The sequence below is a fragment of the Triticum aestivum genome, chromosome 2B (genome assembly GCF_018294505.1).
Source record: "Triticum aestivum cultivar Chinese Spring chromosome 2B, IWGSC CS RefSeq v2.1, whole genome shotgun sequence".
Lineage (NCBI taxonomy): Eukaryota > Viridiplantae > Streptophyta > Magnoliopsida > Poales > Poaceae > Triticum > Triticum aestivum.
In genome coordinates this window covers 72307158-72334138 of record NC_057798.1, presented here as the reverse complement: position 1 = coordinate 72334138, position 26981 = coordinate 72307158, and the positions used below count along the sequence as shown (strand labels likewise).

Sequence of the window (26981 nt, the reverse complement as noted above, 5' to 3'; positions counted from 1 at the left end):
TACACCATAATACAAAATCTGAATTGAACACGTAAAAAGTGAATAAAATAATTAAATAATTGGTATATGAAGTTTAATATTATTGTACATAGAATTTCTCACATAAAGTATCAATAGGCGCGGCATGCCACCGCACGGGCATGAAAATTCAACATGGCTCGCTAGCAAGTAAGTACCCAACGGAATGAATTTGCAAGACAAATAATGATCTTGGCAATAATATGCAATGATTTCTCTGACGTGGCACTTCTTCGCATGTACCCCAACGTCCTCAGGGAGATGATCCCATCATTACACACAAAGGAGCTAAGACACCCATTGGACAGGTAGAGAAATTTGCAAAAGCTCTTGACTACTTCATTACAAACTATCTTACAGGGGGCTACACTAGGATGATTTAACTCAACTAGGCCATCCGTAATCATTTACTTTCATGCAGTTGCATCATTGTATATGGTATGTTCCATAGAACAGTCTCTATAATGTGCCAATAAGTAGACCTTATTAGTAGCGTGTACACTTTCGTTCATCAGTATTCATCATACATTGCTGCAATAAATGTACTCATTTTCCATCTTTTAGAACTCTTTCTGGGTTTTAGTTATGCGTTTCTGTCATTAGAAAGTAAAACAATGGCCTTTACGATCCGTATAAATATAATGCATCACCAGGCGCGGCGTGCCGCCGCGCGGGCTATGCTAGTAGGTGCTATAATTCTTGAGTTCAACACTAACATCTTTAGACCAAAAAGGGCCAATCCCACCACTTAAACCAACACTATCTACTGCAAAACAGCCTCCAAAACCTAGAGTATGCTGCAGATCCTCCACTCTTTTACCTCTAATATTCGTTTCCATAACAAAGACAAGAGAGGGGCCTTCTAGCTTCATTATGTTGTGAAGCTCTCGAACTGCCTCGGGGTTCCCAAGCCCTCGGCAGTTCCAGCTAATACAACACATTGCGAGGGGCAGGACCGCGGCATGGTCTCTGCCGAATTGCCAGGTGTAGGCTTCTTCTTTTTAGGATCTCGCACAAACTTAGAGCCATCTTCCTTAGTCCCCTCCGGGTCCTTCTCTTTCCCCTTCACGCTCTGAAGCAGTGAGCATAAGTAAGTCTTTTGGCTTATAGACTTGAGTTGGAGCGTCCTTACACTTGTTCTGTGATCCCTTGTTCTTGTGTTTGACCGGCGAAGTAACTTCATCCCCGTCGTCCTGCTTCGAGCTGGAGTTCTTCGCCCCCTGCTTGTTACTAGACTCAGAGTATTGATCGCGTGATGAATTCTCACTAGTCGCCGACTTCCTGTACTCCTCTGGAGCCCGCAGTGATGAGCCGAAGGGCAGTTCACCTTTAGCATTACGAGTTCCCGGAGTTGGACAGTATAACTCTGAGTTCCCTAGACGCCCACACGAGAAACAAAAGTATGGAATTTGCTTGTACTGGATGTCATAAGGATTCACCGTCTTCCTCCTTGCTGAATCATCAATCAAGACCCACCTCCGCAATGGCTTGTCCACATCAATCGTAACCCTAGCTCGGAGGTAGCCTCCCATATGATCAAAACTGGCCGTTTGTAGCTCATCGATTTGTTTTGAAATCGGAATAGCCCATGCATCACCCCTCAAGTTGTAGGGCAAATTCATAACCCTAGCCCACACTGGGAGCCAGTTAAACTTCACCTCATCTGGTCTCATGCAACGTTCAAATTCCGCCAAGATCACTGCGTTTTTGTAAGTGCCACAGTGCTCCTGCCCAAACCCTATCTCTGTCTCTCTGGTTCTTAAATTCTGCCACAAACATAACCATGATTGGTACCCACTGATCGGAATTGGAGTCCTCTCGGGTTCCCCCACACCGGACGGAGTGCATTGCTATGTCCTCTAGTAGGATCCTTAAGTTTTCCTTTTTTTTCTTCCTATTACTAGTATAACTTTCGCGGGATGGACGCGTACACGTTGGCTTTAAGTACTCTGTATTAACCCTCGCAAAAAAAGTACTATGTATTAGTATGTATACTCCGTATTGCACAAGGAAAGTAACAGCAGCTCGTGCACCCAGTCGGAGTCGGTTTCAGGTACCGACTAGCAATACGTCCTTGATTCTCTCGTCATATAAATAGTCACGACCAGCACGGGTCAAACCACCCAGGAAAACAGTTGTCGATCGCCTCGCAATCTCTCCTCGCGTACGTACCTCGATCGACCGACCTACCATGGAGGCGGGCATCGGATCCGTGGACAGGCCCAAGGGGGCGCCCAGCGGTGCGGTGGCGTGCCCGGCGACGTTCCCAGCGTCGTCGCCCACCTTCGTCGGCTCCCCGGAGGCCACGCTGGGGCGCCACCTTGCGCGGCGCCTGGTGCAGGTCGGCGTGGGCGACGTGTTCGCCGTGCCGGGCGACTTCAACCTGACCCTCCTCGACCACCTCGTTGCCGAGCCCGGGCTGCGCCTCGTCGGCTGCTGCAACGAGCTCAACGCCGGCTACGCCGCCGACGGGTACGCGCGCGCTAAGGGCGTCGGCGCGTGCGCCGTCACCTTCACCGTTGGCGGGCTCAGCGTGCTCAACGCCATCGCCGGCGCGTACAGCGAGAACCTCCCCCTGATCTGCATCGTCGGCGGGCCCAACTCCAACGACTACGGCACCGACCGGGTTCTTCATCATACCATCGGCCTCCCTGATTTCTCTCAGGAGCTGCGGTGCTTCACGCCGGTGACGTGCTACCAGGCCGTCGTCAACAACCTCGATGACGCCCACGAGCAGATCGACAAGGCTATCTCCACGGCTCTTAAGGAGAGCAAGCCAGTCTACATCAGCGTCAGCTGCAACCTCCCCAGCGTCCCCCACCCCACCTTCAGCCGCGACCCCGCCCCCTACTTCCTCGCACCAAGGTCTGCAAGCATGCATCCTCCCTACGTTTTTCATCTTTTTCTTTCTTCTTTTCTTGGTACGTGTCATGATCGATCACGAGATGCAAGAACATATATATAATGTGCAATTCAATGCATGCAGGATGAGCAACCAGATGGGACTTGAGGCGGCGGTGGAGGCGACGGTGGCTTTCCTGGACAAGGCGGTGAAGCCGGTGATGGTGGCTGGGCCCAAGCTGCGGGTGGCCAAGGCGGGCGCGGCGTTCGCGGAGCTGGCGGACGCGAGCGGCTATGCCGTGGCGAGCATGCCGTCGGCCAAGGGGCTGGTGGCGGAGACGCTGCCGCGCTTCATCGGCACCTACTGGGGTGCGGTGAGCACGGCCTTCTGCGCCGAGATCGTCGAGTCAGCGGATGCCTACCTCTTCGCCGGCCCCATCTTCAACGACTACAGCTCGGTGGGCTACTCCTTCCTGCTCAAGAAGGAGAAGGCGGTGATCGTGCAGCCCGACCGCGTCACCGTCGGCAACGGCCCGGCATTCGGCTGCATCATGATGAAGGACTTCCTGACCGAGCTGGGCAAGCGCCTCAAGAAGAACACCACCGCCTACGAGAACTACAAGCGGATCTGGGTGCCCGAGGGGCAGCCGCCCGAGAGCGAGCCCGGTGAACCGCTGCGCGTCAACGTGCTCTTCAAGCACATCCAGAAGATGCTCACCGGCGACAGCGCCGTCATCGCCGAGACGGGCGACTCGTGGTTCAACTGCCAGAAGCTCAAGCTCCCCGACGGCTGCGGGTACGAGTTCCAGATGCAGTACGGCTCCATCGGTTGGTCGGTCGGGGTGCTGCTCGGGTACGCGCAGGCTGCCACGGACAAGCGCGTCATCGTCTGCATCGGCGACGGCAGCTTCCAGGTGACGGCGCAGGACGTGTCCACAATGCTCCGCTGCGGCCACAACAGCATCATCTTCCTCATCAACAACGGCGGCTACACCATCGAGGTCGAGATCCACGACGGGCCATACAACGTCATCAAGAACTGGAACTACACGGGGCTCGTCGACGCCATCCACAACGGCGATGGCAAGTGCTGGACCGCCAAGGTGACGTGCGAGGAGGAGCTGACGGCGGCCATCGAGACGGCGACCGGGGACAAGAAGGACTGCCTCTGCTTCATCGAGGTGGTGGCGCACAAGGACGACACCAGCAAGGAGCTCCTCGAGTGGGGATCCAGGGTATCCGCCGCCAACTCCAGGCCACCCAACCCGCAGTAGACACAAGTAGATGTCGATTTTCATGATTTCAGCAGGGCATTTTCTTTTCGATTTAGAGTCTAATAACGTACCTTTGATTACTAGCATGCATGCATACATGCAAACTTCGCATACTATTTCTAGCAGGTTGAATTAATAATAGTGATTGATTAATAAAGTTGGACGATTCTTCTTCTTAATTTGTGTGCTCTTTCAACTGCAGACAGCTCTTCCCAGTCCTTTATCTCGAATATAAGACTTTTTTTTAGTTCAATATATTTTGATACGAGAGTACTACATAATACGGGTTTTGTACGGTTCAATCACCTTTTCGATAAAGAAACAGAGAAAATATATTAGAACAAAACCTACAACTACACACTTGCAAGAAGCATTGGCTTGCATCAACCGTCTTTAAATCTGCACACAAGAAACCAATCAATTTCAATCCAAACTAGAAGCTAACTCGTGCTTCACCTTGCGGTTCTTCACTCGTGGGTTATTGCGGTCAGGTTGTTTTTGTTTTGATTTTATCTATATTGGTTTAGTTTTTATTATGTTCTGATTGTAATTTATGTTTTGAGAGGAGAATAGAGTTGTTCGGTGCGTGATTGACGGTAATCCTATCTCTGGGGAATTCACACATACGGGAATCGTCATTCGATTCATTGAGATTTTCTATCAGGCATGGTTTGCGATCGTTCTAAGCTTGATGAGCACAAGCGATGAAACGGCATGGCGTACATGGTAATTAGGAAGGTACAAGGAGGGAGTGGGACGTGGAAACTAAAAAGACGAGGCTATTTGTGCTCTATGCTGCAATTGCGGCGGCGGTGCTGACCCGAGAGGAAGGAGACGAGGTCGGTTGAGGCCCTAGCTAGGCTAATCCGGCAGCAGTAGTACGGTGGCAGAGCTCCTGCTCTGTGCGGGAGGACAGGCCCCACGCACGTGGTGCCGAGGAGGACTGGAGGCCCACGTACGGGACAATGTTTAGGCGCGAGGAGGCCGGAATCGAGAGGGGAAGGGAGAGTGGGCGGAAGGTGGAAGAAATCGGGAAGAAGTAATACCAAACTATGAAGAAACGGCTTCAGACACGCCATCCATTCCGCCCCGCGTGAGGAAATATGTGGCTTTTATTGTATCATATAAAAATAATGATTTACATAAAATAATGGGTTGCTTCACAACACCGTCCACTCTGCCCCCGTGTGAGGAAATCACATCAAGAAAGAAGAGCTAATGGAATCGAATCATTTCAAACCGTGGAGAAACCGCCAGGTCTTGACTTTCTTATGCACATACATTACTGTTAGTACTCCTCCACGCATCAAATAAATCCACAAACCGGACAAATAGTTGTACTAAATCAAATAATATCAAATACACGATGTGAATAAAAAAGACCGGGCCCACTTTAATTCATAGTATTCTTAGAACGTATGACTATGGATTATACAAAATCAGAGTGACAAAGGCATCGTCTTGTCATGCTTGGCACAGTAGCAATCCCCTCAGGCGAGTTCTTTGTCTAACTCATCTAGCGATGTCTACCCGGTTCGATTGGCAATCACACCATCTGCGACAACGATGCGCTCATCCCACGATTTGTTTTTCTCATGGAGGGCTCGGAGGCGGTGGTGAAGGGAGGGGTGTTGGGTTTGCGGCTACTACTTGATGTGAGATGACCTCACGAAAACAATATGCTCATCTCCAACCGGCAGGTCGGCGGTCGGCGGGGGTTGGGGAAGGTTGTTGCATCTAACCCATGATGTCACTGGGAGGTATATAGGGTCACGTGCAAGGAGGAGCTGACGGCGGCGATCCAGACAGCGACAGGGGAGAAGAAGGACTGCCTATGTGCTTCATTGAGGTGGTGGCTGCTACCTCTTGAGCTTGCGTTGGTTTCCCTTGAAGAGGAAAGGGTGATGCAACAAAATAGGGTAAGTATTTCTCTCAGTTTTGAGAACCAAGGTATCAATCCAGTAGGAGACAACGCACAAGTCACAGAGTACCTGCACAAACAATCAACAACTTGCACCCAACGCGATAAAGGGGTTCTCAATCCCTTCATGGTCACTTGCAAATGTGAGATCTGATAGAGATAGATAAACGGTAAAGTAAATATTTTTGGTATTTTTGGTTTATAGATTGGAAAGTAAAGATTGCAAAATAATAAATCGGAAACTAGTAAGATGTAAATGAGATTCAATAATATGGAAAAGATACTTGGGAGCCATAGGTTTCACTAGTGGCTTCTCTTAAGATAGCAAATATTACGTTAGGTGAACAAATTACTGCCGATCAATTGATAGAAGAGCGCATAGTTATGACGATATCTAAGGCAATGATCATGAACATAGGCATCACGTTCGTGTCAAGTAGACCGACTCCTGCCAGCATCTACTACTATTACTCCACGCATCAACCGATATCCAACATGCATCTAGAGTATTAAGTTCATAAAGAACGGAGTAACGCATTAAGAAAGATGACATGATGTAGAGGAATTAACTCACATCAACCGATATCCAACATGCATCTAGAGTATTAAGTTCATAAAGAACGGAGTAACGCATTAAGAAAGATGACATGATGTAGAGGAATTAACTCAAGCAATACGATGAAAACCCCATCTTGCTATCCTCGATGGCAACAATACAATACGTGCCTTACTGCCCCTACTGTCACTGGAAAAGTACACCACAAGATTGAAACCAAAGCTAAGCTCTTCTCCCATTGCAAGAAAGATCAATCTAGTAGGCCAAACTAAACCGATAATTCGAAGAGACTTGCAAAGATATCAAATCGTGCATATAAGAATTCAGAGAAGAACCAAATAATATTCATAGATAATCTTGATCATAGATCCACAATTCATCGGATCTCGGCAAACACACCGCAAAAGAGTATTACATCGAATAGATCTCCAAGAACATTGAGGAGAACATGGTATTGAGAATCAAAGAGAGAAAAGAAGCCATCTAGCTAATAACTATGGACCCGAAGGTCTGTGGTAAACTACTGTCGCTTCATCTGGGAGGTAATGGTGTTCATGTAGAAACCCTCCTTGACCGAATCCCCCTCCGGTAGGACGCCGGAAAATATCCCTAGATGGGATCTCACAGGTACAGAAGGTTGCGATGGTGGAAAAGTGGTTCCCTGGCTCTCCTGGATCTTTTCAACGTATAAGAGTATATATAGGCGAATGAACTAGGTCAGGGGAGCCACGAGTGGCCCACGAGGGTGGGGGCGCGCCCTACCCCCTGGGTGCGCTCTCCTGCCTCATGGCTTCCTCGTTGCGTCTCCGACTTCATCTCCAAGTCTTCTGGTTTGCTTTCGGTTCAAGAAAAATCATCACGAAGGTTTCATTCCGTTTGGACTCCGTTTGGTATTCCTTTTCTACAAAACTCTAAAATAGGCAAAAAAAACATAAACTGGCACTGAGCCCTCGGTTAATAGGTTAGTCACAAAAATAATATAAAATAGCATATAAATGCTCATTAAACATCCAAAACAGACAATAATAGCATGGAACAATAAAAAATTCTAGATACGTTGGAGACGTATTAGTGGCGCACAAAGACGATACCACCAAGGAGCTCCTCGAGTGGGGATCCAGGGTCTCCGTGGCCAACTCCTGGCCACCCAACCCGCCGTAGACACTAGTAGATGTCGATTTTCATGATTTGAGTGAGGCATTTTCGATTTAGAATCCAACGTACGTTTGATTTTACTAGCATGCTTGCATGCATGCAAACTTCACATCACTAGAGTTACTAAGCTCCCAGGAAATAAGAGCTCCCGGTGAAACGCGACCAGCGAGCGGCACGCGGGGCCGTTTAACAGTGGGCAGGATGAGTTAGAGTCGGTTGGGCCGTTCTTGCGAGAGTTCCGGGTCGTCCAGTCAAACAGCGATACAAGCAAATCATGTTTTCTCTCTGTGTTATCTTCTCGTGTCTGCGCCGCCGGCCGGCTCCAACACCGATCCCTCGCCACCACCATCCCCTGCGATTCCTTCTTCCCTCCCCGCCCTTGCCTAAAGGTGCCCAGGGGATGAGCCACCCAGGAGGAAGAGGGAGGTGGTGGAGGATCCTGTAGCTTATCGCCGCCGCCTCCCTGCGCACCCCGCCATGTATCTCATTACTCTCATCGCCGCCTCCATCCCCCCCCCCCCCCGCGCACGCCTCTCTCCATGGTGCTCTGCTGCGTGGATCCGTCTCCCCCCCCCCAGCAACCAGCACGGTGAGGCCTCAACTTTCATCATCTTCTTCCTCCAAATCTGTCCCTTTTTAGGCGCATATTTTTCTTCCTCTGTTTCATTCCTTCCATGATTCAGTTTAAAAATATGAAAGTAAAATGTCATTTGTGCACGATTTACTCAAGAAAATTATTTTAGCAGGCCAAGAATATGCAATCTCACAAGGTCTACAAGACCATGTAAATGTGTTGATTCGACGGTGAAAGGTATCATAATCTGCTTCCTAAGGGTCTGTTTGGATGGTTAGTTTTTGGTCAAATTCTAATGTAAGAAAAATAAAACTGATTTTTTCCTGGCTGTAGATTTAGCGGGGCAAAATATGAGTGAACATTATTTGCATGCCATACTTTTGTCCTTTAAGGATAATGACCTCTCCAGACTTCATGTGCTCCCTGTCAATTTTTTTTACATTGCTTAAATTTAGTTGTTCACTTATTACAGGCTTGCAAAGTGGTGGACAAATGATGCCATGATAATACTGTTATGTATTAAGAAGTGGCGGCACGTTGCCTTTAGTTCATCAGGTGGAGGAAAGATCCCGTTGAACAGAGAGGAAACTCATAAACCACTTGACATAGGTTGTTGTTTTATTTTCTATTTGCTTACTTGAGAGCCTAGAGCTGTATAGCTTAATTTGTTTTCGGACTTCACATGCCCCTCAATTGGTAATAGTATAAATTTGTCAGAGAGCATATGATAGGTGATGAATGCCTTCTCATCTAAGATAAGAAACTTCATAAGAATGCAGGTAGGCCTACCCCTGACGCCTTAAACAAATTCTTGCCTCCTTAAGTTTGTGCACTTTCAGTCTGCTTTTAAACTATGAGTGACAGTTCGTTCGGTTAAAACATGAAAATCATGTTTTACTAAAAAAGATAAATGCATCTGTATTGCTGACAACCTCTCTTGAAAAGTTAATTCCCTAAGTCAGCTACATATGACACGCTATGAAAACTAGGATGTAGTATCATGCATGGTGTTTAATTCGTTGTAGAGTCGCACTACATGATTGTACAATGAGCAATTACTCTCCTCTTGATACATACCTATTATTGTGGAGTGTCAATATTATCTCTTTTATGTAACTTTTGGACCACACTTTGGTATCCACTAACATGAGAACTAGGAATATGCTTGCTTGCAGTTTGTGTACTGCCCGCAACTCTACAAGAGGGAGAAGCTGCACGAACGTAGCAAGGCAACCAGTACGGCGCGGCTACGGGGGAAGCTGGGTGGCGCAATGGTGTCGTTGATCGCGGCTGTGTCCGGGGGAGAGCCGAGGCATGGCATGCAGCTGCTTGCGGCAGGGTCGTACGCCTGCCTTGGTAGTTGGCTTGCAAGCATGGGTGGGGCGTGGCGGCACACTTTGGCAAAGTCATGAAGAATTTTCTTACTGGTCCTCTAGTTATTCTCTGCACTGAAGAATCATCTGCATCTGTTGCAGGTCAATTCTGTTATTTTCTACAGCAATGCCGCTTTACATTGATGGTTCATGTGTTCAAAGTTTGGGTGTTTGACGCTTGTTGCAGTACTGTGTTATCACCAGTTTGTATTATGGCATGAAACCTCAAAAGCTACTGACCGGTTCAACAACTATACTATCGTGCTAATTTCACGGTTTCAGTTTCATCAGTCGTCACATGAACATATACACTATTTTGCTTTGGCTAGATCTGGATTGGTTAGTTGACCATTTAAGTATGCTTTTGGATCTTGCTTATCGCTTTTATTTCTCATGGGTTATGCAACATGCACATTGGTGTCACATTTTTTAGATGTGATCCTAATATGTTACCTTATAATCCCTTTCGTGACCAGTCAGTTCAGTCTGATGGATGATTTATTTATCTTAGAATTACAAGAAAAAGGATTTTCCTTTATTTGGTAAATATTATTTTAGAATCTTGCTGGCTAAAGAATTCAGTTGAAAGGGAATGTCATTCAGCTCTTATTCTATTTCACAATGTTTGTGTGTATTGTTCTTTTTTGCCGCTGCGAACATGGATACGGAGCATTTGTATTTGCTAAGCATTGTGTAAAAATTGTGGCCAATTTGTCATACGTTTGGCAAATAACAAATCGGAACAAAGGTATTTGTCTTTGCAAGTTGTAGTGCAAAGAAATCTTTGCACCTGGTCACATGGTTAGGATATGTTTACTCCTAGCGATAGTTCAAATAAAATCCAGACAACAGTGACTACGGGCTGTGATTAATTTGAGCAGAGGAAGCTGGGGAGCAGGACTAAAGTTGTTCTTGCTGATGGTCCAAGCTGCAACATACTTAACATGAAGTTGGTACATGTTGAAGGAAATCAGGGATTATTGTTCGTTTGTACCAAAATTGTTGCTTCCTAACATACATGCTTGATAGCTTATCTGAGGCCTCATAATTTTAGGTGTACATCTAGATGTCCAACGTTTTCAAGTGCACAAAAAATCATATTGCATTACATTTAACAGTCCGCCACAAACTACACAGTTATTTGGTGACAAGTGATAACTCGGAACCATAGTACCGCGCCAAAAATTATTGTCACAGCAAAGCGTGCACGTTTTCCATAACACGACCATCCGCATGTCGGTAGAAAAATAGAAATTGCAACGCCCGGGGAAGAACGAAGAATAGAAGTTTGGACCAAAAAATAAAAAAGAAAGAAATAATCTTTTGACGGATCTGTGACCAATGAAATGCTTGAGAGAAATTAGCATGAAAAAAATGCCTTGAGAGAAGACGGCGCGGCAAGGCGCGCGTTTGCCTCTAGTACTATTTCTAGGCTCGATTGAATAATAGTGGTTGACTAATAAAGTTGGACGATTCTTCATCTTAATTCTTGTGCTCTTTGTGCTGCTTTAAGCGTTGAACAAAATACGTTTGGCAATCTTTAGCCTCGAGCTCGTCCCAGTCCAACTATATCTGTACCAAAATATAAGACTTTCTTCAGTTCAACATCTTATATTTTGGCACAGAGGATTACATAATAGATCAAGTTTTTCTACGGTTCAATAGCCTTGTAAATATATAAGGAAACAGAGAAAAATAGATTAAAACAAAACTTAAAATTAAACATGCAAGAAGCATTAGCTTGCATCAACTATAATTAAATCTGCACACAAAAAACCAAGCAAGTTTCAATCCAAACTAGAGGCTAACTCGTGCTTCACCGTGCCGTTTTTCACTCGTGAGTTATTGCGGTCAGTTGTTTCGGGTTAATTATGTTCTGACGGTTGTTTATGTTGTGAGAGTAGAGTGAAGTTGTTTGGTGCGTGTTTGTGGTGTCCTTATACATTTTGACTTTGATGCCAGTCGGTGAAATTGTTGTTATAACACTCACATGGCCTGCAGATGAATTTCTTCCTCGTCCAGCTCGACTTCCTGCTCCGGTTAATCATTTAGTCGGCTAGCTCAGAACAAACCGGTTGTCATGTTTTTTATTGGAAAAGGTTTGTTAACACGGATTTTTAATTCAATGGTTTTCAAAAGTATTGTGAATTTAAAATTCATGGATTTTACAAAAATGTTTCAAATTTTATATTTTTATGTATTTCAGATAATGCTCACTAATTAGGAAAAATTCAAAATTTCTGAATAAATCAAAGATGAAAAAATTCACGTGAACTTTAAAAATATTGACGTATTATTATTATTATTCATGAATTTGAAATAATGTTTCATGGATTTTTAAAAATGTCCATAGTTTTTCCTTTAATTTTCATGAATTTTAACAAATATTCATGAACAAAAATGTAAATAGGTAAATTAGAAGAAAAACAAACATGAAAAGAAGAAAGAAAAACATGAAAAAAAACAAGTAATACGTTCTCAAAACCATGAAACCCTACCGACCCATTACAACTCATTACTCTCAACTAGCATAATACACCCTTATAAGCGGAGCCCATAGCAATCCAACAATCCTCAGTGCACTTGTGGCTCCAAATCAAGAAGATTAGTATGTTAGAAGATTCCGAAGAACGTGTCGGACCTGCATATAGTGCTCCCCTGCATAGCCGATCGTGCCATGACTTCGCCCTCGTCTTGGTCTAGTACGGCCGCAGGGAAGAGACGACTTGGGAGAAGTAACAAGGTTGTGTGAGCCAGGGAGACTACAAGCCCAAGGAGAGGAGGGGGGTAGTGCAGGTGGGGTCGGGCTTGGAGAGAAGGGCGGCATGGCCGTGCGCTTCCATAAGTGAGGGTCTGGATTCGTCCGGGAAGGCTAGGAGAGAGATGGGCGCAAGGCCGTGTGGGGCCACGCGCTGGGCGTGTGGCAGCAGTTTGCTGGGGATGGAGCACCGCGAGAGGTGTGACGGGAGTGGGCGTCGGGGAGGTGGGAACTGACGATGGAGAGTCCTCGAGGTGAGGCGTCGGGGATGGACAATTTTTCTCCGAAGGGGTTAAAGAGGGCATGGTAGGCGGGGGAGAGTTGTTGAGCACTAATTGAAATTTGTAGCGCTAATCATGGAAGGAAGTTGGATCGTAGGATCTGCTACATGTATGGAGATGATGAATTTAGATCTCCGCACTTATGTTTTTATAGGGGCAGTAGATGTATCAAGCACTTTCTTTTTAACATAAATAAGTTGTCACATATATCTTTTGAACTTAATAACTAGTATAATACTCGTGTGTTGCCATGGAATGACAAACATATAGAAATTAAGCAATGGTAAAAGGGTATTAATATATGATCATTGATATTTTTATCCTAGGCAAACAAAAATAAAATAGCCTCGTGTCAGTATGCCTTCTGCTCGCGCTCGCCGTGCACGAGGGATGGCCAATCCATCACATGGATCTGAAATCGTCCTTCCTCAATGGCCATCTGAAGGAAGAGGTCGACATCGAGGAGCCTCCGTGCTTCGTCGCCGTCGACCGCAAGCACAGAGTGTTGAAGCTGCAGAAGGCGCTATATGGACTCCATCAGACACCCCGGGAAAGCCAAGCTCGTCAACATGGTGGGTTTCCGCCGCTGCAACTCCGAACATGCTGTCTACGCACGCGGGTCAGGCCGCCAGCTCCTACTCCTGGGGTTGTACGTGGATGACCTGGTGATCACCGGAGCCGATGCCACGGAAATCGACAGGTTCAAGATGGAGATGAAGGCCACGTTTCGGATGAGTGACCTTGGGTTGCTCTCCTACTACCTGGGCATTGAAGTGCGCTAGAATCCTGTCGGGGTGACTGCTACTTGTGAGCTGCGTTGCGATTTCCCCGCTGAGAAGAGGAGATGTAGTACAGTAGAGATAATTATTTCCCTCAATGAGAACCAAGGTTATTGAACCAATAGGAGAATCATGCATAGCCTCGTGAACAACACCTGCACACACAAAAACAAATATTTGCACCCCAACGCAGGTAAGAGAGATGTCAATTCCCTTGAACACGTTACTTGCAAGATCAAATCTTGTAGTGGTAAATAGATTAATTGCAAAATGAACATAAAAAGGTAAAATTGCAGCAAAAGTATTTTGGATTTTTTTATATGATTAAAGTAGACCCGATGCCATAGTAATGGAGATGTTACTAATACAAGGAAATTAACCCTTATTAATATGATTTCGCTGCCAATTACGAAAGTTGTTTTAAGATGCTGCAACTTGTTGAAATATGTAGCTAAGAGGGGAAAGTCTTAGCAGAACCTTCACTAAATCAGTATTAAATATATAAGCTGACACCATTGCTTTAGAGCCTTTGTTTTAGCAAATCCATCAAAGACAGATTTGCGGGAGATGCATACGCCCACCGACGATACTAAACACACCATCGAAATGGGGGCTCAGCGGGGAGAATATTATTTCATCTTCAGAGAGCCGCCGCCGTCTCGCCTGTCTATGTAAGACACAAACCCTAACAGAACTCGAAGAAATGTCCAAAAGCGAAACGGACCAAAGACCATAGGAGAAGTAGCAGACGGACGGCGGCGCCGGCGGGAGGCAAAGAAACCCTAACATTTTTCTGAAGAGGGGGCGGCTGCTGTCCCACCTGAACGATTCATTGCATTAGAGTTGACCCTGGAGAAATTCTCATCGAGCTTCGGCCCCGGCTCTACTGCAATGGTAACCGCTACAAGTAGATGCCAGCCTTGGTAGCACCGCTCTCTTTCTACCTAGTAGACATGAGCAAAGACCGTGACTGCGGCATCGCTGGCTTAAGATTAGGGATGGAGCAGCATAGGATTGGGGCAAGCACAGAAAGCATGAAGAGGATGGTCTCCTTCACTGCTTTGTACATATTGGTCGTGAGAAGGTAGGATAGGAAGGAACGGAGCAGGAATCTTCCTAGATAAAAGCGTTTGAGAGAGAGATTGGTGAGGTTGAAAAACTGCACGCTATCGCCACATGATTGAAGGGACCTAAGAATTTTTAAGAGCTGAACATGTCTAAGCAGTTGTTTTTTAGACTAGTTTACTCCCTTCGTATCAAAATATAAGATGTTTTTTAGTCTAGTTTAGCCTAAAAGACGTCTTATCTTTTGATACAGAGGTAGTACATCTCAATGCAATCTGTACGCCGTTGGAGATGCACGTATGTTACCTTTTGAGATTTTCAACAGGATTCCACTACAACCGCGGACAGAATTTTGTAAATGCATGAACTGTATATCAGCTGAGCTTACAAGTTCGCAAGCCATAAATCACGTGTGTTCACAAAAAAGTACGCACACTAAGTAAACGATGGCGCATCAATCAAATCAACCACGCCATGATAGAGCTGCCGGGTCACTACCAGAGTGATACGCGATATCTCCTAGGCAAAAAGTTCCTCCGTAGCTCGAGCTTCACGGTGCCCATTATCTTATCCGTCTGTTTCACATTGAGATATGTGCACCTGAAGCATGATTAACATCATAACCTTTGCATGCAGTGATTAGTAGCTTGCATGGACTACAGTACAATGCACTGTACATGCACGTGATGGAGATGGCTAGAGGCACAAGGCAAAGTAGAATAAACAAAAAGATTTTCGGTGGGATCTACTGTAAACCGTATGCAGTTTTCTTAGACTGAGTTATATCAAGCCTCATAGCTTTGTGTACAAATAATCTCGAAAAGTATACGTTACATCAGGTCCCATGTCCTGCATGCTTTACTGTTTGAGAGAGAGTGAGAAGAGACATCATGAGAGACAATCAGAGATAAAGTTTTTTTTATAGAAACTCGGCATGCAACACAAACGGTCGCCTCCCCTGACAGGCTGACACACACTCTCTCTCTTTTCTATTCCAGGAGCACCGAGCATGTGACACTGTTGGCGCTGCGCATGATTAGTGTGAGTCAAACATCTGATTTGAGCACATGCATCCTCCGGATGCACTGCACTGTTGACATGTCAGTGTTTTGCACATATCTCAATGGGACTTAATGGCCTAGATAAGAGGTCCCATAGAGCTTGAGCTATATAAAACCACTCTCCTAGGGTCGTACACGTAACCTCACGTCCTCACCACAACAACCAACAAGCTTGACAACGGCTTCACTGACCGATCTCCTTATCTGAAGGTCCCAACCGCAGGTGGAGAGTAGACACGCCAGGCATCGACGAGAGGTAGCACTCAGCCGGCAGCAATTTGCAGCTACCTAGCTTCTCCTTTGTCAGGCATGGAGAAGAGCAAGGTTCTTGTTGTTGGAGGCACCTGTTACTTCGGCAGGAGGATAGTGAAGGCCAACCTGGCCCAGGGCCACGAGACCTACGTGCTGTTGAGGCTGGAGATCGGACTCGACATCGACAAACTCCAGATGCTGCTGTCGTTCAAGGCGCAGGGAGCACGGCTCGTCGAGGCGTCGCTCAACGACCACCGGAGCCTCGTCGCCGTCGTGAAGCAGGTGGACGTGGTGGTGTCGGCCATGTCCGGGGTTCACTTCCGTAGCCACAACCTCCAACTGCAGCTCAAGCTGGTGGAGGCCATCAAAGGGGCCGGAAATGTTATGGTAGGCTAACTCACTCTGGGTGATTACTATATAAGTAACTCTCACACAATATCCATTTCGAAGAGAGAAAAACAAAAGGGGGTTTATATGTCTTTTTTTCTGTTTTTCTTTTCTGGTGTTGTTTTATATTTGTTTTCTTATTTTGTTTTGTGTGTGCTTAAATTCATGATGTTTTAAAAATACGTGAATAGTAAAAAATTAGTAAAGATTTTCTAAAATATGCACACAGATTTTAATTTTGGAGAACATTTTATTAAAAATCATGTCCCTTTGTAACATATACGGATATTTTTTGAAAATTATGAGAAAAAATGTGATCATTTTAAAATTTCGTTGAACATTTTAAAAATTATCCCAACATTATTTTAAAGTAGATAATTTTCTGTAGTTGTGATATGTTTCCAAAAATAATTGTGAACATGTTAAAAAATTCACCCTTATTTTTTGATTTGTGATATTTCTAAAAAATGTGGATTTATATTCATAATATAATATATTATTTAAATTTGTCGAACATCCCACAAATGGATTTTTGAAAGGAATTCGACTGAAAAAATCGGTTAACACTGGCGGAAAGATACCGATGCATAGTACCGGCTGACTGGGCTGGTCCAATTTACTTATTAATTTGATGCACAGTCTGGGATAAAATGAGGTTACCAAAGTCAATGGGAGGTATGGGGTTCAGAGACATGAGAGCGTTTAACCAGGCGCATCTTGCTAAGCAAGCCTGGCGGCTCATTGATACTCCTGAAAGTCTCTGTGCCAGATTGTTGAAGTCCAAGTATTTCCCCTCAGGTAGCCTTTTGGATACGGTTTTCCCTAATCAGGGGTCGGCGGTTTGGAAGGGTATATTACATGGCCTCGAATTGCTAAAGACAGGAGTTATTTGGAGGGTGGGCAATGGTTCAAGTATAAGAACCTGGCGGGATCCATGGATACCTAGAGCTTCTTCGTTCAGACCTATAACTCCAAAGCGCACATCTCGTCTAAATCGTGTCTCTGATTTTTTAGACGGGAATGGTGCATGGAGGATGGATAGGCTGTCACAGATTTTTTGGCAAATGGATATTGATCACATTTTGAAGATACGAACGTCCCGAGGCAACGGTGCGATTTTATCTCATGGTTCCCGGAGAAGAATGGAAGTTTCTCTGTTAAGAGTGCATATAAGTTGGCTACAAGTGCTCATGATGCTGCCTACGCAAGGGGCTCATCCTCTGACGTTCCTAACGGCACGAGATCCATCTGGAACTGTGTTTGGAAATCGTCGGTGCCACAGAAGATGAAGATTGCGGCATGGAAAGTGGTGGTTGGGGCCCTGCCGACGGCAGCATGCAAGAAGTACAGACACGTCTCAAAGCGCTCTACCTGCCCACTTTGTGGTCTGGAGGAGGAGAATGAGTTCCATGCCTTAATCACATGCGATCACGTGCGTGCTCTGTGGACACACATGCGGGAAAGGTGGCCTCTCCCGTCGGATGTCATTCTGATTAATACGGGCAAGGAGTGGCTCCTGAGTTTGCTCTTGCAATGCTCGGATCAGGTACGTGACATGGTGATCATGCTACTCTGGAGGATATGGCAGTTGCGGAATGACTGTGCTCATGGCAAGGAGGTACCAACAACGCAGGCGACAGTGGAGTACCTGGATAGTTACTACAGGTCCATTCGCCTCGCGAGCCGCTTCACCACAGAAGAAATAATAAAGGGTAAAATGCCGGTCTCGGAGCAGAAGGCCGTCAATATCATCAAGCAACCTGCGCCACCATGGCCGGCGCCTCCGACGGGGACCGTAGCCCTCTCGGTTGATGGTTCTTTTCGGCAGGAAGATGGGTTAGCAGCAACCGGTATTGTGTTGAGAGATGGATTAGGTATGGTGTTACTCTCGGCGTACCGCTACATGTTTCATTGTAATGATGCCTTGGAGGTGGAGGTCCATGCTATCATGCAGGGCATGGCCCTGGCTATTCAAAACGCAGCCCTTCGGGTGGTTGTGCAGTCAGACTCGGCGACTGCCCTTTCAGTGTTGGCAGACGATGAGCTCGCCAAATCAGCTTATGGACATCTGGTACTGGAGATTAAAGACTTGATGAAGGAAAGGGAGTTCTCAGCTCAGAAATTACATAGGAGTCAGAATAGTGTTGCAGATCGGTTGGCAAACTATAGCCGCACCGAGAGAACCACGGCAGTGTGGGCTCACTCGTTTCCACCATGTATTGAGGACATTTGGCCTCTTGATTGTAACACTGTGACTATATAACAAAACTCCCTTTTACCCCGCAAAAAATAAAAATAAAAAATTTGATGCACAGTCCTTGCAAGAAAAAATTGATGCACAGAGCTCTAAATATGAGCCCCCCCCCCCCCCCCCCCCCAAATCAAACACGCAGTAAAAAAATATTGCTTAGCAATGGTGCCCAAGCAACAAGCCACACCTGAAGATAACCTGGTTCATTTGCAGACATTTTGTTAAAAAATCACCTTGCGGATTGAAAAGAAGAATAATTAAGAACACGGTATGTTGTGATTCTTCTTAATTTGTGTTTTTAACTTGATGAAAACAGCTCGAGTGTAGTCATAATCAATAAATATACAATTTAGCATGCAGCGCTTTCTACCATCTGAGTTCGGCATGGACCCAGCAAGGATGGGGCATGCTCTTGAACCAGGAAGGGTCACATTTGATGAGAAGATGGAGATAAGAAAGGCGATAGAAGAAGCAAACATTGGCCACACATATATTTCTGCATACTGCATTGCTGCTTACTTTGTTCCTAACCTCTGCCAAATGCGTACTCTTCTTCCACCCAAGGAGAAAGTTAATGTATATGGAGATGGCAACGTCAAAGGTAAACATATACAAACATATGTACTTCTAGGTTTTACTTATCCTAGTTGTATTACTCCTGGGCTTATGCCGCTCCCTTCAAATTTCTACTTGACTATTTAAAGTTATATTGTACTATGCAGCAATATTTATGGATGAAGATGACATTGCAACGTATACAATACAATCAAGTCCATTGATGATCCCCGGGCCTTAAACAAGACAATATACCCACTAGTAGAAAATGAGCCATTTGTCCCGGTTTCAGAGGGACTTTAGTCTCGGTTCTGGAACCGGGACTAATATGTTGAGACTAAAGCCCAAAACCTTTAATCCCGGTTCGCTTACGAACCGGGACAAATGATGCTCCACGTGGCCGTTGCGGTGAGCCCAGGTAGAAGGGCCTTTAGTCCTGGTTAGTAACACCAACCGGGACCAAATGACATCCACGTGTCAGCAGCTCAGGAGCTGGGGTTTTTGTTTTTTTAGGGGGGGGGGGGGGTGTTAGGGGTTTTTGGAGGGTTAATTATTTAGGGGTTTCATATATTGTGTTAGCTAGCTAATAGCTAGAGAGAAGTGACCTCTCTTATATCCGTGCTTGATCGACGCTAGCTACCACACATATAGAGAGAACTCGACACGCTAGCTAGTAAGCAAATGAAGGAACCATTAAGTACACAAGATCGTCGTGATGAACATATACAGAGAGAAGTGATCGACTCTCTTTCTCCGCGAGATTGGTCGAACAACAAGTTTTCATATATCTATCCGACGCTACTAGCAACATATATACAATATAAGATCTCTTACAAACCGCGGCCCTAACATCTAAGGTGTATTTGAACTTCCACAGGGTATTCTCGGTCTTTATTTAAGATGTGGTCAAAAAGAATCCTGCCAATTCCTCTTGAATTGCTCGTATGCGATCATGTGGTAGGAGTTCATCCCGCATCTCCCACATCTAATTTAAAGAAGTGGGTCAATACATGTATATGAATGAAACTCAACACAAATGATGGTAATAAAATAAAATTATGAATATTATTATTTACGTACATCAAAATCTTTTTTGGAGTAGCCCCCAGCCCTCCCACCCCCCCCGCTTAGATTTGTCGAGTTGTAGATGAACTCGCAAACGTAGTATCCACAAAAATCATTCCCGGATTCCTGCCACAAGACCTTTACGAGAAATAGGGTTCAATCAAACTGATAATCAAGCATGCTTAATGGTTTTGATGAAACTAGCTACAATCAATGGGAGATGCGTGGAACTAGCTAGTAGTACTTACTTTCGGATGTAATCACAGCTCCTTCGACAGTGCCGGAGCAATGGCGGTGAACTGTTTCCAAACCCTGTCAGACAAAGAGAATAATTACTTGATATCAGGAAATGAACAAAGTTGCCGATATGGTGCGATAATGATCGACTGAACTTACCACTGGAGCATATCAGTCATGTTCACATACTCCTCGGGATTTTTTCTTCTAGAGTCCAAGACAGTTACTATTCCACTTTCAAGCTTAATCTCTAACAAAATAAAGTGAAAGCTACGCACACATGCATAACTCATCGATTACATTACTATAATTAACCTCGAGTAAGGGAAACCGAATATGCACAAGACAATAACACTCACTGGAAGTTGTAAGGAAAGAGTATTTTATCTTCGTTTTGAGTTTTAATCAATGATTGTAGCAAGTTGTTCTCGGTCTCTTTGGCTTTGTGTTTGCTTGTGTATTCATGTATGATATTTGGGTTAATGAACCCAATGTCATAGATATCTGCTTTCCTGCATTCGACGATCTTCAACCTGCATAATATAGTAAGGATAATTATATATACATGCAATGAAAGAGCTGAGCTATATATAGACTTAATTACAGAAGTAGTACTTACAGACAGAAGCATGTCACGAGTGTTTTGTTGAGGGCCTTTTGATTGTATAACTGGAATAACTCATCAAATTCAATATTCAAAATATCCATTCCAATGAGGTCGTGCTCCTATTTAATTCTCATCGTCAAAGTATGCCTCCCAGACTGCCTGCATCTTTCCATGTACCAGTCATGGAGTCTTTGCATCATCGTTGTTAGGCGAGGATGATCAGGTTTGACGAGAGGCCTTCCGTACTCGAATCTGAATTCGTCCACCTCCATGAATTCAATGGGTACATCATCAGGCAGGTAATCACCAAGATTGGTATCGGGCACCATCCCCGGATGATTAGCGACGATATCGCTAGACACCTTGAGCGGGGGGCACGTTTGCTTCGCCTGTTCGCCGAGTTGGGGAATTTGTTTCCCACTTCTTTGTGCTGCTAACCTTGCATCACTGCTCAAACTTCCCGACCGCTCCGCTTCCTTATATGTCTTTTTAATAGTGCGCTCATAGTGGGAATCCGGCGGAGGCGGCGGTGGTCGCTTCAGGGCATCGATAGTCCGCTTCAGTTTCATCGGATCTATCGTTTCCTCCGGATGTGGAGGTTTCGGTGCAAAAAAGTCCCTCACTTGGGCATGATTGATGTCCTCGTTTTCCTTGTCGGTCCTCTCATAAGGTAACTTTTCCGAAGCCTTGAGAGATGGACCGTATTTGAACTCCTTCGCTCCTCTACTTGTACTACTGCTAGCCGCTGGAGCGGCAGCTTCTCTCTTCCACTGTTGCTGACGCAGCAGAGTCAGCTGACGCACCAGCGGAGGCGGGGTGATCCGACGCACCGGAGGAGGCGGAGTGCTCCGACGCGCTGGAGGAGGCGGAGGAGGAGCCGTAGTGCCCTCACTTGCTGGAGGAGGCTGACTGCTCATCGGAGGAGGCGCAGAAGGAGCCGGAGTGCCTTCACGCACTGGAGAAGGAGGCGGAGGAGGAGGCGGAGTGCCCTGACTCACTGGAGCAGGAGGAGGAGGCGGAGGTGTCCAGTTTGGAAGCTTGATGTACTCCTTCCGCCATAGACATGGAGTCTTCAGAGCAAGACCCAGCTGAATCTCCCCTTCACCTGTAGGGTAGTCAAGCTCGAGCTCCTCAAATCCCTTGATTACTTCATCCGCCATCACAATAGCATAGCCCTCTGGAATCGGACGACAGTGAAAAGTTCCGCTGGGTTGAGGAGGTGGAACGGTGCCGACAGCTGCCTTCAAGGTGATGTTTTGCCATTTCTTCATAAGCTGGCAATGTTGAGCATCCGTGATAGCATCGACATGGTAGCTAGGAGCCGTGAAGTTAGGCTGCTGAACAAGCCCTGTTGAAGCCACGCTGCTTCTTCGCTGAGATGGCGGGGTAGCTTCTGGGGTAGCTTCGTGCCGCTGAGATGGTTGGTCGGCAGCTCGCTGGCTCTCCTCTAGCTTCAGTACTCTTGCTTTGAGCTTCTGTATATCGCTCAACTCCTGTTTCCTCTTCCTATCCCGGGTTTTGTAACCGGCTGCACCGGGAAACCCAATCTTCCATGAACGGAGCTTGGTGGGCCTCGTGTTCGTCCAGGGTGCTCAGGATTCCTGAGGGCCTCCGTCAGCTCGTCATTCTCTCTGTCCGGAATGAATGTCCCTTCCTACGCTGCCTTGATTGCTGCCTGAAGCTTTGTGATTGGTGTTGCAAGTTGCTCGTCCGTCCAACGACACTTCCATATTTCAGGGTCCAAAGTTCCCCCAACCCCGAAGAACCAAGTCCTCAAACGGCCAGGCCAGTTCAATGTCTCTGGTTCGACCCATTCATCAATCAGGTTCCGTTCAACTTTGTCCCACAACGGTCGGGGTTTGAGGTAGCAGCCTAACCATGTGCGGTGGTGCCACTACTTCTTTGCAGCATTTACCTTGTTTATCTCTGACATCTTCTTACTCTTGTCCATTGTCTTGTAGGCCACAAATGCGGGCCAGTGATCTCTTATCTTCTCAAATTGGCTGACGAATTCTGGAGTCTTCTTTTTGTTGACAAACTTTGATTTCAACTCATTCTTCCACCTCCTGAATAGCTCTGCCATCTTCTTAAGAGCATATGACTTGACCAGTGGCTCTATAACTGGCTTATTCGGATCCTCCTCTGGTGGTAGTGTGAAATTTGCCTTCAGCGAGGTCCAAAGATCATCTTTCTCTCTATCGGTGACATAAGAAACTTGAGGGCCTTCTTTCTAATGCTTATTCCATAGCTGGGGTCTGATCTGGATGTTGTCCCTAACAATAGCTCCGCACTGAGCAGAAAATGCATCCTTGGTCCGCTCGGGTTCAATCGGTTGGCCATCGTCCGCGATTGCTGTGATCGTGAACCTTTAATCCATGCACAACCTTTTCTTCGGGCCTCGTCTCGTTACCGAAGTTTGGCTCGACCCGGAGGGCTAAAAAAATAAGAAAGAAGAGTTAATATATGTACATACAAACTATGTTCGGTCACCGGAGCCGTCATCATGGTCTCCTTCTTCCACAGGCATTCGGTCGTTGGAGCCATCATGATCATGATTTTCCTCCTCCATTGTTCAATCATCGTATCCTGCTTCCTCTCCTTCCAGACCATCGGTGTCATTGAGAAACGACGAGACATCACGTCCGTCGCGGATTATGTCCCCCAATATCTCTTCTTGTTCGAAGTCTCTTTGTTGATCCATAGTTTCTGCAAATATTACAACATGGCAATTAATATACAAACATGAGAGATGGATACATTAATAGTGGAAAACATAGACCTAGCTAGCTAATCACAACAATGAATATTAATTAGTGGCGCCGACACTTCTATGGTTTGGGGTGGCCTCGACAACGCTTCTAGGGCTTGGGGTGGCCTCGACAACGCTCTTTTAACTTGGTAAATTTGGGTGGCCTCGACGCTTCTAGGGTTTGGGGTGGCCTCGGCAACGCTTCTAGGGTTTGGCCCGTACCGCCTCTCTCATGAATGTCCGACGTCCGGACCTAATCTCTCATGAATGTCAAACAAGTGATTTAACAAGATGGCGCCATTCTGGATGTGCAGAAAATGGTCTCTATTTTTCCTGATCTCATCTACCCTTCTATATGTCACATTGTCTAGTGTCAAAGGATTCAAGAAAACCATGGCTTCATCATTAGCCGAAAGTAACAGGCGCATGATGGTATGAAGCTCCCCAAAGTTATTTTGGAATGGAGTCCTGATAGGATAATTCGCTATTTGGTATGAAGTTTGGCAAGAGCCTTTCGAATATCGCTATTTGGAAGGCCTTTGCTTAACTTCATACCAAAAAGCGAATTACCCTATCAGGACTCCGTTCCAAAATAATTTTGGAGAGCTTCATACCATCATGTGCCTGTTACTTCTGGCTAATTATGAAACCATGGATTACTTCAATACTTTGACACAAGAGAACATGCACATATAGAATGGTAGATGAGATCAGGAAAAATATGGATCAACTTAATTATGCACATCCATAATGGGGGCATTCTTGATAAATCTCTTATAAATCTCGAGAGAGTTTGTCGGGTAGGGGCGGAGGGGGTAGGAGATCGACAACGTTTTTTTCTAGGGTTTGGGTGTCCTCGAGAGTTGGTCGAGCGAGAGGGGGTTGATCAACGTCCCCCTCTCGACCCCTCGGTGATCCACGACCCTTGACCCTCGACCCCTCGGCGACCCTCGACCCTCTACCCTAGTTCCCGATCCTCGATCGCTCGGCGATCCTCAACACTCTTGTTCCCAACAAAACATAAGAAGAGGAAGAAGAAGAAAAAGAGAGGACAAGAACAAGAAGAAAAAATAGAAGAAAAAAAAGAGGAGAAGAAGGAACAATAGAATTTGTTTTCTATTTTTTCTTCTTCTCCTCTATTCCTTCTTCTTCTCCTTTTTTATTATTCTTCTTCCTTCTTCCTTCTTCCTCTTTTCTTATTTTTCCTTATTTTCCTTTTTCCTCTCCACTAACCTAAAATCTACTAACCTAAAATGCACTAACAGTACAACTAACGACAACGAAATCGCTTGCATACATATGAGCAAATTGACGAGCGGATCGACAACTATAAAAACATCATATGATCATATATGAACAATAAAAACATCAGATGATCATCTATGAACAAAAAAAATCATATGATCATCTATGAACAAAAAAAATCATATGATCATCTATGAACAAAAAAATCATCATATATATGAACAAATAAAATTAATAAAAATTATGAAAAAAATATGCATACATATCCATACATCAACATACATCCATATATTTAGAAAGACAATATCATACATATCCATTTACTAAACACAATATCAACAAAAAAATGTAATTTGCGTCGGCCACGGCGGCGACGGCGGGGGAGGGGGGCAGGGCAGGGGCGCGGGGGCTCACTGGGGGCGGTGTCGGCGATGAGGAGCGGGCGGCGACGGCGAGGTCGGGGCCGGACTGAGGTATAATTGATGACCCACAAGTGTAGGGGATCTGTCGTTGTCCTTTGGATAAGTAAGAGTGTCGAATCTAACGAGGAGCAGAAGGAAATGACAAGCGGTTCTCAGTGAGGTATTCTCTGCAAGCACTAAAATTGTAGGTAACATATAGTTTTGTGATAGGATAATTTGTAACGGGTAACAAGCAATAAAAGTAAATAAGGTGCAGCAAGGTGGACCAATCCTTTTTATAGCAAAGTACAAGCCTAAACAAGTTTTTATATGACAAAAGCACTCCCGAGGACACATGGGAATTATCGTCAAGCTAGTTTTCATCACGTTCATATGATTCATGTTCGTTACTTTGATAATTTGATATGTGGGTGGACCGATGCTTGGGTACTGCTCTTTCTTGGACAAGCACCCCACTTATGATTAACCCCTATTGCAAGCTTCCGCAACTATGAAAGAAGTATTAGGGTAAACCTAACCATAGCATGAAACATGTGGATCCAAATCAGCCCCTTATGAAGCAATGCATAAACTAGGGTTTAAGCTTCTGTCACTCTAGCAACCCATCATCTACTTATTACTTCCCAATGCCTTCCTCTAGGCCCAAACAATGTTGAATTGTCATGTAGTCGACGTTCACATAACACGACTAGAGGATAAAAAACATACATCTTATCAAAATATCGAATGAATACCAAATTCACATGACTACTTATAGCAAGACTTCTCCCATGTCCTCAAGAACAAACGTACTACTCGCAAATCATATTCATGTTCATAATCAGAGGGGTATTGATATGCATTAAGGATCTGAACATATGATCTTCCACCAAATAAACCAACTAGCATCAACTATATGGAGTAACCAACACTACTAGCAACCCACAGGTACCAATCTGAGGTTTTGGTACAAAGATTGGATACAAGAGATGAACTAGGGTTTGAGAGGAGATGGTGCTGGTGAAGATGTTGATGGAGATTGACCCCCTCCCGATGAGAGGATCGTTGGTGATGATGATGGTGATGATTTCCCCCTCCTGAAGGGAAGTTTCCCCGGCAGAACAGCTCCGCTCAGAGCCCTAGATTGGTTCCGCCAAGCTTCCGCCTCGTGGCGGTGGAGTTTCATCCCGTAAGCTTGCTTATGATTTTCTTTCTAGGGTAAAAGACCTCATATAGGAGAAGATGGGCACCGGAGTCCTGTCAGGGGGCCCATGAGGCAGGGGGCGCACCCCCACCCTCGTGACCAGGGTGTGGGCCCCCTGGCACTAATTCCTTCGCCAATATTTTTTATTAATTCCAAAAATGACTTTCGTGGAGTTTCAGGACTTTTGGAGCTGTGCAGAATAGGTTTGTAATATTTTCTCCTTTTCCAGCCCAGAATCCCAGCTGTCGGCATTCTCCCTCTTCATGTAAACCTTGTAAAATAAGAGAGAATAGCCATAAGTATTGTGACATAACATGTAATAACAGTCCATAATGCAATAAATATTGATATAAAAGCATGATGCAAAATGGA

General features: G+C 45.4%; 1 protein-coding gene, 1 long non-coding RNA gene and 1 pseudogene across 2 annotated transcripts; all 3 read left to right on the top strand.

The window, feature by feature from the left end:
* Positions 1 to 2152: 2152 nt before the first annotated feature.
* LOC123040507 (pyruvate decarboxylase 2) lies at positions 2153 to 4312 on the top strand. Its single transcript, XM_044463331.1, has 2 exons — positions 2153 to 2883; positions 3005 to 4312. The coding sequence occupies exons 1-2, from the start codon at positions 2210 to 2212 to the stop codon at positions 4131 to 4133; spliced, it is 1803 nt and encodes a 600-aa protein (XP_044319266.1). The 5' UTR covers positions 2153 to 2209; the 3' UTR covers positions 4134 to 4312.
* Positions 4313 to 8428: 4116 nt separating this feature from the next.
* LOC123040505 (uncharacterized) lies at positions 8429 to 9872 on the top strand. Its single transcript, XR_006418172.1, has 3 exons — positions 8429 to 8576; positions 8812 to 8948; positions 9515 to 9872. It is a non-coding gene; the product is annotated as an uncharacterized lncRNA (long non-coding RNA).
* A 6093-nt stretch (positions 9873 to 15965) lies between these two features.
* The window catches only part of LOC123038971 (isoflavone reductase homolog), a 55281-nt pseudogene continuing 44265 nt past the window's right edge, over positions 15966 to 26981 (top strand).

What these genes read in the sequence shown, in the direction of transcription:
- LOC123040507 (XM_044463331.1), top strand. Translation starts at nt 2,210, where the DNA reads ATGGAGGCGGGCATCGGATCCGTGGACAGGCCCAAGGGGGCGCCCAGC. An exon ending in CCCTACTTCCTCGCACCAAG is followed by an intron (nt 2,884 to 3,004) that starts GTCTGCAAGCAT and finishes CAATGCATGCAG; the next exon opens with GATGAGCAACCAGATGGGAC.